The sequence below is a fragment of the Neophocaena asiaeorientalis genome, unplaced genomic scaffold (assembly GCF_003031525.2).
Source record: "Neophocaena asiaeorientalis asiaeorientalis breed wild unplaced genomic scaffold, Neophocaena_asiaeorientalis_V1.1 scaffold27, whole genome shotgun sequence".
NCBI lineage: Eukaryota > Metazoa > Chordata > Mammalia > Artiodactyla > Phocoenidae > Neophocaena > Neophocaena asiaeorientalis.
In genome coordinates, this window is record NW_020172816.1 from 463,738 (window position 1) to 474,569 (window position 10,832).

The 10,832-nt window shown below is 49.6% G+C and overlaps 1 protein-coding gene across 4 annotated transcripts in view; it reads right to left on the bottom strand.

Moving 5' to 3' along the window:
• The window catches only part of SLC7A7 (solute carrier family 7 member 7), a 34,693-nt gene extending 23,883 nt beyond the window's left edge, over positions 1 to 10,810 (bottom strand). Inside the window, exons 1-2 of one of the 4 annotated variants that reach the window (XM_024741679.1) lie at positions 8,595 to 10,810; positions 3,636 to 4,181 (exon numbers count right to left, since the gene is read on the bottom strand). In XM_024741679.1, coding sequence (XP_024597447.1) covers positions 3,636 to 4,134 — 499 coding nt within the window. In that variant the 5' untranslated portion in view covers positions 4,135 to 4,181; positions 8,595 to 10,810. Of the gene's footprint in view, positions 1 to 3,635; positions 4,182 to 4,575; positions 5,221 to 5,247; positions 5,705 to 5,738; positions 6,981 to 8,594 lie in introns of those variants that run through there. The other 3 variants (XM_024741676.1, XM_024741677.1, XM_024741678.1) reach the window with 3 other exon arrangements.
• Positions 10,811 to 10,832: the final 22 nt, after the last annotated feature.

Genomic DNA, 10,832 nt, shown 5'->3' on the forward strand with positions numbered 1-10,832 from the left:
CTTCTCATTCCTCTCCTACCCACATTCCAGCCATACCAACTACCTGGAATTCTTGGACTGGTTCTGCGCCTTTTTGTACCCTGCACCTTCACACACAGTTCCCTCTGTGAGAAGTGTCTGAGGAGACGGCTATGTTTCTATTCAAAATTCAGTTCAGACATCACAGTCCCTGTACTGTCGTCCTAAGCGCTCCTCCCCACAAGAGGAAAGTCGTCTCGCTTGCTCTGAGGGGGCCTCTTTCCTGGCTGCTTGTAAGCCTCTTCCTCTCCCTACTTCTTGGTTTCCTCCTGAAGGGTTACGGTTAGATAAATGAGCTATTACTGCCTAGATCCTATCTGGACAGAATATCTCAGCATCCGACTTGTACTGGTTGCTCATTAAACAAGAGCTGAAGGAAGAAACTCATGAATCGTATGGCCCTAAATTCTTACTTACAATCTCGGTTGCCCTTCTGAACCTTCTTCCAGATCTCTATGTCCCTCTGAAGATTATTAGAGATAGAACAAAGTCCTATAAGCTACCGAGAGAGAGCAATTTTAACCATAATCATTAATACATTACACTTGAGTCATGATTTATGGTTTTCACTGAATCTCATGTCATGCTCACAGGAGTCTGGAAGTAACAGTCACTACACACAGTTATAGAGCCCAGCCTCAAACACAAGTCTGGTATGCTTTTCATTCTATCAGGCTTGTCTCAAATATATGCCATAAATCCAGCACGAAACTCTGTCGTTTATTAACTGGGGAGCTCTCTAGACTAATTGTAACTGTGGCTATTCTACATGCATTCTTAGGAGGGTGCATGTGTGTGTGTGTGCGTACTTGGGTGCACAAGAGTTTGAGTACATCTCTATTCCCAAATTAGAAGCAGCAAATTAAAAAGACTGATGAAGGCAGGCCCAAGGCCAGAATCGAGGAACAGTAACTGTCAGAGACAACACACATCAAAATCATGAAAGAATAAAACCTGAGGCACTGAAGTCAGGCCAGCTGTCTAAGGCCACTGAGGAAGCAAACATTCATCCCCAGACCAGGGGCCTCAGTCATACAAGCTTTGACATGTGCAGTGGTGACCCTGAGTCACTAGAAAAAAAAAAACAAAAAACGTCAAGTTATGAGGCCAAGCAGACATATCACTGGTTTTAAAGAGATTTCAACCAAGATGGCTAAAATAGAATTCTGGTGCTTAAAGGGATGCAGCCCTCTTGGAAATTTTACTTAAGTGGAATAATCCTTACTCTACACAAGATACGTAAGTATATGCCCACGTTTGAGGGGACCCCGAGACCAACAGATCCTAAAATTAGTTTCATCAGAAAGTCAGCCCACCAGCTCATCGGGAAATGATGCCAGAGAAACTACAGGTCGCATTTAAGACCTCAAGGGAAAACCCGCTTCCTGCAACCTAGGGCAGTGCCTTTGTACCTCCCTGACCGTTGCCAGCATGACAAACAGCCCAACACACAGACATGAGTCCGAGCCCACACACGGGCACACGAAACACGGGAGGAGCCTACAGAGGACAGCCGGCTCTCTGCACGACAGTCAAAAGAGGGAGGCTGGAGAGGAAGCTGAGAGTCAAATGAGGCAGTGGAGAAACTGAAAGGAAAGAGCATGTGAAGCTGATTGAGAGGGTTGATCCAGCAAGCAATTGTACCTGGTGCAAAATGCCTGTCCCCCACACAGCTGCCCCTGAAACTGACAGGACCGCTCAGCTTCTCCACAGCCGGGGGTGGGCGGGGTCTCCAAGGTCCCAGGGTCTCTCACGCTGCGAGGGCACTTTTCTAGAACAGAGGCAGCTGAGGGAAGGGGCTGCAGAGGATCGGCCTCTCAGCACCTCCAAAGTGGCTTTGCTGAACGTACAAATTTAAATAATATTTTATTTATGAGATGGGGAAAAAGGCAAGGTAGATTGAAATGACAGTTTTAAGAATATAGGCCACAAAGAAGGTAAATTGGTGCAGCTACTATGGAAAACAGTATGGAGGTTCCTCAAAAAAACTAAAAACAGAGTTGCCATATCATCCAGCAATCCCACTCCTGGGCAGATATCTGGACAAAACTATAATTCAAAGAGATACATGAACCCCTATGTTCATAGCAGCACTATTTACAAGAGCCAAGACATGAAAACAACCTAAATGTCCATCGACAGATGAATGGATAAAGAAGACGTGGTACATATATACGGTGGAATATTACTCAGCCATAAAAAAGAACAAAATCATGCGTTTTGCAGCAACATGGATGGACTGAGAGATTATCATACTAAGTGAAGTCAGACAGAGAAAGACAAATACGATATGATATCACTTATATGTGGAATCTAAAATATGACACAGGGACTTCACTGGTCGTCCAGTGGTAAAGAACCCGCCTTGCAATGCAGGGGATGTGGGTTCGATCCCTGGTCAGGGAACTAAGATCCCACATGCTGTGGGGCAACTAAGCCCATGCACCACAACTACTGAGCTCGCGCACCTCAACTGGAGCCCATGTGTCACAAACTACACAGCCCACACACTCTGGACCCCACGCACCACAACTACAGAGCTCGCGCACCCTGGAGCCTGCATGCCACAACTAGAGAGAAGCCCACACGCCACAACCAGAGAGAAGCCCACACGCCGCAATGAAGAGCCCACGCACCGCAACAAAAGATCCCGCGTGCCTCAATGAAGATCCCACGTGCTGCAACTAAGACCCGATGCAGCCAAAATTTTTTTAAAATTGAAAATAAATAAATAAATAAAATACGACACAAATGACTTATCTATGAAACAGAAACAGACTCACAGACATAGAGAACAGACTTGTGGTTGCCAAGGGGGAGCGGGGAGGGGAGGGATGGACTGGGAGTTTGGGATTAGCAGACGCAAACTATTACATATACAATGGCTAAACAGCAAGGTCCTACTATATAGCACAGGGAACTATATTCAATATCCTGTGATAAATCATAATGGAAAAGAATATGAAAAAGAATGTATACATAAGTATAACTGAATCACTTTGCTGTACAACAGAAATTAACACAACATTGTAAATCAACTCAACTTCAATGAAATAAATTTTTTAAAAAAAGAATCTAGCCCACAGAAAAGCTCACGCAAACGCAATAGGATATTCACTGGAGTGTTATCTGTAAGACTGAAAAACTGGAACCAACTGAAATGGCCATTAACAGAGGCCTAATTAGTTAAACATACAATACATCCTTAAAATTAACATGGAATAACATGAAGCATTGTTTTAAAGTAGATCTGTAAATCGAAAAGAGCATCACTGATAAATTCTGGGGAAAAAAACCAAACTGTAGAATTATATGTGTACTATGATCCCATTTTTGTAAAACAGAACAGAACTACATCCCTTGAAAGAAAAAGAAAAATGTCAGCAAAGGTAGAGACTGCTAATGATGTTTACCATGGAAGTTGGGAGAAAGGATTTTTTTTTTTGGACACTCTGATGCTGTTTGAATTTTCACACTTAGCGTACATTAATTTAACAACAACAAAAAAGTGTCTGTCAGAGGCATTCCTTTCCATCTCCTTCTTACCGACTAAGCAGACTCACGTGCTGGCCTCTGCCCCACGCTCCACCCCACCCCTCCTGCCCAGCCCCACTTACAGATGCAGGCAGCAGCCAGCAGGCGGCCAGCAGCATAGGGGGCTAAGCAGTTCGGGAAGATGGGCTGCACCATGTAGTTGGCAAAGGTGATGGCAATGATGGCCTGGCTGGTGGGCTCGATGATGAGGAGGGAGGTCCAGAGTCGGATGAAGGCAAGGAGTCCTCCGAAGGCCTCGAGGATGTAGGCGTAGCTGGCCCCAGATTTCTTAATGGTGGTGCCCAATTCCGCATAACAAAGGGCCCCAAAGACGGAGAAGATGCCCCCGACAGCCCAGATGACCAGGGAGAGGCCAAAGGAGGCACTGTATATGAGCACGCCTTTGGGGGAGACAAAGATGCCCGAGCCAATCATGTTCCCCACAATCAGGCACACGCCGTTCAGCAGCGAGATCTCCTTCTTCAGTTTTACCTGCTCCGACCTGGGGCTGGCTTCATCGGCCAAAGGGGAGGCGTCCCTCTCATGCTGGGAGGCCACTTCATACTTAACGCCGTCGACCATGGTGGAGGAGGAGAAGAAAGCCTTCACCAGCTTTCTGGCATTGCCCTCTAAGGAAGAAAGGTGAAGATATATAGCAGGTTGGCAATTACAGAGAACTCTCCTCCACAGGGGCCAGAGTGGGCAAGCCACCCACGCCCACCATTTCAGAGACCTCTCTCTCACATCCCACCTCCCATGAACCTCTTCTCCATCTGGCTCACCAACTCGAGTCCTTAAAGGATGGCACTCATTCCCCAGAGAGAAAGCATGTTTCTCATCATTAGACTAGCACTGCCCACCTGATTTACAAGATAGAAAACTACATCCCGGTTCTATCTGAGCTCACTGCAGACAGGAAGACGAACAATTTGGCAGTTCCCACGTGTAACCATAATGATTTGAGCCTGTGCTTTTCAGCCTTACCCAAAAGAAAGTCTGTCTTCCCTCCAATTTCAGTCTCACCTGTCACCTGTGATGAGATGCGACCTTGGGAGCCAACCTTGCAAGCAGCTAGTCTGTGGGTTCTCCTCACAACACTGCCCTTTTCCCCTAAGGACCCTGGCTCTGGGAAAGGCTTCAGAGAGCTCTTGTCGGAAACTCACAACTATCCACCTGTTCAGGGAGTATCCCTTAACAACCCTCAGCTGAACTCTTCAGCCTCAGCAAAGCCCAACCAGCCCAGCCCCACCCAGAAAGAAGACAGGCCTCCTCTTTTCCGTGCTTTTCCTTTCCCAAATACCATTCCCAGCCCCTAGTGTTGTAGGTCTCCGGCCATGAAATCCCTGCATAGTTGCATCACCCAAAAAAAAGTGTGGATGAGAGATCAGTGATCCAAATGTGCAGCCCAACCTAGAGACGACTGGAGGCAGCCGATGACCACTCCCCACCCGGCAGGCTGCTGCTGGAGAGACAGCACCAAAGCAGAGGCAAGGAAACAGCTGAAGCGGGGTAGCAAATGCTGGGCATCACGGAGCAGGAGGTGATGAGAGGAGGTCAGGCCAGGCTGGCCAAGCAAGTGGACAGAACCTAGGGCTAGAGGCACTCAGGAAAGGAAGCAATTGGACACTGCAGAGCAGCAAAGGGAGAGTGGGCAAGACGAGCGGGGCTGAGGGAGAGGGTGGGAAGCACACTCACTCCCTGGCCCTGGGTGGAAGCAGGTCCCCGAGGCAGCGGCCACACAGAGACACAGCCTCTGGGAGCTGTGATCTGACCACTCCTGCTCTTCAGCCAGTAGTAAAAGGAAAGGCCGGGCAAATGCTTATGGATTTAAGTCATATCAAGAAGTCAAGAAGGGCGGAGGGACAGAGGGAGGGGGAGAGGGGTGTTAAGCAACTGTCTGGGTCCAAGGTTCACTGGCCCTTCCCGTCTGCAAGGGGCAGGCTAGGAGCTCTTGGCTCAGCACTTTCTGTGATAAGAACGCCCTCTCTCAGAAATCTCCTTTGTCAGCTCTGCTCCAGGACCAGGGGCCCAGAAGAAAGGATTGACGGTCAGCTGGGTGGGTGCAGCTTCTGCATCCCTGGGGAAGCTGTCCCCAAGCAAATTAGCTGAGGACAGGGCTGCGGCTGAGAAAGAATGCACAGCCCTCTCTCACTCCAGGCCCCGGCTTAGCCCCACTTCTCTCTCACCCTGAACAAGAAAGGCAGGAAGGTTGCACATTGTGCCACAGAGGCTTGTTCACATGCAGATTAGAGGAAGTGTAAGTACAGTCCAACTCGTGATCGGGTGTCCTAAGAGAACTCTGCACACTTCCCCGCACAGAGTGAGAGGTGGCCGCCCGAAACTTGAGCCATGACCCCAAGGCTGATCCTCAAGCTGCTTCTGAGGAAACAAGGTCAAGAAATGAGACTGAAACCTCTGGCTGCATCCATGCCCAACTCACAGGCCCTTTCATCCTTAAGAAAACATACCAGGATCTATGGGCTAAGCATAAATTCCTATAAACACCTTCCCCAAATACAAGTTTACTCTAATTTCCTAAAACTATGGGTAAATAAGTTTTCACTGAGATATACTGGACAGGCCCAGAACAGACAGAGGAAGTTGAGCAATTTGGGGAAAGCATATATTCTGTTTTTAGAGTCTACTTAACTCCGGTATCCTGGGTCTCCTTTACCAACAGAAATACACCCTACTTATTCTGAAATCCAACTGTCTTTCTGTTCCTTCTCGTGCCCTTTCAAACCCCCTTTGGTTATTCAACTACCAGAGAACAAAGATCTAAAAAGCCCTGGGGTAAGGGGGGTGCATATCTTTACCCTACAACCTCACCTTCTAGTCCCTTAAACTTTTTTTTTTCACCCAGAAGGGGGACCCCGATGTTAGCCTTCCCAGAGATCATATCTCCCAAGCCACTCTCACAAAAACTTCTGAAATCCATCCAGAAGACTGTCCTTTTCTCCCAGCTCCCCCTTAAACGTTCTTATAATAATAGTAACTGTCATTTACTGAGCACTTAACCAAGCCAGACATATTGCTAAACACCTACATGTCTTATCTCATTTAATCCCCCCAGCAGCCCCTTAAGGCAGACACTAAGTAAGTCACCTGCCAAGATGCCATAGCAAGGGAGGCAGGCAGGTTAGCCAACAAAGCCCAAGCTCTGTGCTCTCTCTCCAACCTCCCCACCCGCTCTGACCTGCCCAGTCTCTAGCCCTCCTCTAAGGCAAGAAAGCCCTTTAGATGGCTCCCTAATGAACTACCTGGGGGAGGATGTGATTAAAAGAAAGTCTCTGCTGTCCTTCAGTCTAAAGTCTAGGCTAGGGCACAGTGATTAAGAATCCGCCTGCCAGTGCAGGGGACAAAGGTTCGAGCCCTGGTCCGGGAAGACCCGCACGTGCCGTGGAGCAACTAAGCCCGTGCACCACAACTACCGAGCCTGCGCTCTGGAGCCAGCGAGCCACAACTACTGAAGCCAACACACCGCAACGAAGAGTAGCCCTCGTTCACCGCAACTAGAGGAAGCTCGCGCGCAGCAATAAAGACCCAACACAGCCAAAAATAAGTAATAAATAAAATAAATAAATTTAAAATAAAATAAAGTCTAGGCTAAAGGCTCCAACAAAGCCCATCCATCTCCTTCCTGGCTGCTCTTCCGCTTTCTCATCCCTTTGCAGGAACGAGATACGATTACAAGTCCTCTTGGCAGTGCTGCTGTATTGCTAGGGTGCCCACTTCTAAAGCAAACAAAAACACACGGAAACGCATCATCACGCTAGGCCTTTTAAGATCAAATTCCCTGGCACCAAGGGTGAGCATGTGTCCTAATGGGGCATAGGGAAAAGGAGTGAAGGGGGACAAATGAAGGGGAAACTGTAAGGTTAAGTGGGGAGAGACGTGTGCAGGGTTTATTTTCTGGCTGGTGGTATCTGAAAGGTGAAATCCTCATCATGGAATCTTGAGACAAAAACCCACTGGGGAGAAACCCACACTCCAGCAAACAGCACACCCTAGTGGTCTCACCAGGAAGTGCTTATCTATATGAATGGAATCCCTTTCCTAGCCTACTCTTCAGTAGACCCACTCAAACTGGACGGAGGAGGCTGACTTCAGAGAAAAGATGCCCCCTCTTTTCTCAACCACTGCCCAGCACCAGCTCCGTGGGCAGGAAGGTACCATCCTTGGCGGCTCGCATTCCTTCCTGAGACCCCAGCTCTCAGGGTCATGCCTCCACCATTCAGGCAGCCTGGAACCAGCAGGACCTGTCCTGAAGTGCTCGCCCACCCCAGGCTTTACAAGAGAAACTTGCAGAGCCTGGAATCCCAGGAGATAACAGAGTTCCAGATACGCAGCACCCCGTCTCCTTCCTGTCTGAAGTGCGTACCTCTCTGAGGACCTAGTGGAGATTACTGGACAACACACTCATCCTACAGGAGAAGTTTCAGATTCAGGGGTTCAGGGAACACAGGGAGCAGGGCCCCAGCAGGCAGGGAAGCCCCGCACCCTGACCCCACCTGTGAATATGGCAAAACCAAAACACGCTTCCTCCAGGGACCATCATGCTGTTCAGCGTCTTGGTTCCTCAGTCAAGCTCAGGGAGCTAAGGTGAAAAGACACTTTCTCCCCCAGACACCCGCGTCCTGCCTTCCTAGCTCCCACTGGGCTGTGCTGCCTCCCCGAATATCAGGAACAGAAAACAGACACACTCTGCTCCCGATGGATTCCCCCATCTCCCCAAGCTGGGAGCTCAGTTACTCCCTTCCCCATTCTCCATTTGTTTTTCTATATTCCACTGTAGCTATGACAGTCCCTTTAAAAATTTTTTTTTAAAAAAGTGCAGCAAGAAAGAAAGTGTTTACTTCTGAGGCCAGGGCCTCCACGAATGCAGCGCTGAAGTCTCTGGGCAGAGGGCTCTGCGTGGGGAGGGCTGGGGCTGGGAAAATAAGAGGCTCACGGGTCTCCGGTTCAGCCAATTCTCAGGACTCACTCCATCCTCCTCTGACACTTCCCCTCTCGCCCATCGTCCCTCCTCTCCCATCTCTTACCTGTCCTGAGATCTTCGGGCAGGTGCTAGGAGGAGGAGGAGGAGGAGGTACCAGCACTTGGGAGGAGGGACAGGTGCTGGGAAAGGGAACCCGGGGTAAGGCTCGAGCTCCAGCAGCTGTTGACTCTGAAGAGCAGAAAAGGCAGAGTGTGACTCCGGGGACCGATCTGGAAAACAGGAAAACACATGTGTGACTCTGGCCGGCAGCAGGGAGGGGCCAGGGAACGGGTTGGAGCTGGGACCGCCTGTTCAGACCCAGAGGACCTCAATGCCTGCCCGCCTCCAGGCACCTTCTCCACTCGGAGCCTCAGCTCCTCCTCCCCTCTACCTCAGCCCCTGAACTTCCTGCTTGTCCTGCATTTACTGAGGTCTTGAGTTTTCCCAGTGACCTAGGACCTAGGTGCTCTCCTGATGCCCTTTACAACTCCCCTCCCCGCTCATTCCATTCCCTACTCATCTCCCACTCACATACTATACTTGGCCCTGTGGAGGGCATAGGATCCATGGTTAGGGTGTTGGAACTCTGTGGTCCCATCTCAAGAGCCTCAGTGCCATTTCAGCCCCTATGTAAGCCATGCATACCAAGGAAGGCCAGTTGTGGGGTTATAGCCACGCACACACCCAAACACTAAGCAAGCCCGCTCACATATCAGGTCCCCAGGTGGTTCACGTGATGCGAGTGTTGCCAGGTAAGAGCCGGCCAAGTGGACCAGAGCAAGCCCTGGCACCCTGGGCAAGCCAGTGAGTTGGCACCCCCTCAACCCAGCATTATTTAAATATCTGTTGAATGTTTATGTAGCAGAAGTGGGGGAATACCGATTTTCTCGGAATAAAAACTGGAAGCCTCATTCTTTCTCTTCAAAATTAGAGCTTAATGCATGAATTCATTACATGCAGTTTTCTGAAGCAGACAGTTTCTTGGTAGGCATATCAAACCATTCTGAATGTAGACAATGGCATAAATCTCAGGGAGTGGCACTTCACAGCGCATAGCACATTTTCAGAATTCCAGCTGTGATCACTGCCTCTAGGCAACTATCAGCTGGCTGGTCTAACCCTGCAACTTGTACCTGTACCTGCGTGTTGCAGAATTATTCTAGAGAGAGGTGGTCTAGGTGAGCAGTCGTCAAGGATTCTGTCAGTGGAGGGGAGCCAAGTTACAGTTCACCAAGAGACAGAAGTCCGAGCTCATTGGCTCCAAACGTCTGAATTACCCTAAGGATAACTTAGCGCCCTTTTAGACCCAGGCTGCTTGCCCAGCTGGCCTGCCCCTTAATCCCACTCTGGGCTCAAATCCAAGTTGTAAATGAGGGAAGTTCCTAGGAAGACAGCCCTAAAGCTGCCCCTTTTGGCACTGGCCCCTGTTCCCTCTCCCTCACTCCAGCCACACTGGTCTCCTTGCTGTTGCCACACAAGCATGCTCCCTGCCACCTCAGGGCTTCTGCGATGGCTGTTCCTTCTGCCTGGAACATTCTCCATGTTATTGTTCATTCCCTCACTCACTCCATTCAGGTCTGTACTTAAACACCACTCTATCAGAGACCTTCCCTGAGGAGTCTCGGAAGGAGTAACTTCTTCCCTTTGCCAATCTCCATCCGCTTTACCGGCCGGACTTTTCTTCAAAGGCACCCACTATCACCTGGAGTTTGTTTGTTTGCTGTCACCTCCCCCACTAGCATGCAGCACCACCAGAGCTTTACTCGCTGGTATCCCCAGCGCAGGGCCCGTGCAGACAAACGAATGTTTGCTGGAAGCATAAATGAATGAACAATGCCCTTCCTCCTAGACTGATTTCCCAGTTGGGCTGCGGGAATGTCCTGAATTTGCCCTTCAGGCCCACCTATGCTGCAGCTGCTCTGGCTCCTAATCGACGAGTTTTGAGGGGGGAGGGTATTTATTCTTTTTGATTGTAATGGGTCGAAGGAAAGGAAAAGAGTATAGTTTTCACAGTTTTACTTGGCGGTCTAGAAGGATTTGAATGGGACTTTCCGCTTCCTCAGTGGTAAAACAAAGAGCCCCTCATCTAACGCGCCTTCCCCGGCTTGGAAGCTCCCGGCTGCTCTGCCCCACACCCAGGCTCAGGTGGCCGGTCTGGGTGCGGCGAGCGCAAGGTGCGACGTCCGCGAAGAAGGAGTGAAAGGTCAGAGGGGACAAAGGCAGAGGGAGGCAAGCGCTCAGGCTCAACCAAATGTATGCGGGTTCGAGGAAAGTGGAACTGCACGCCCTTCAGCGGGAACTC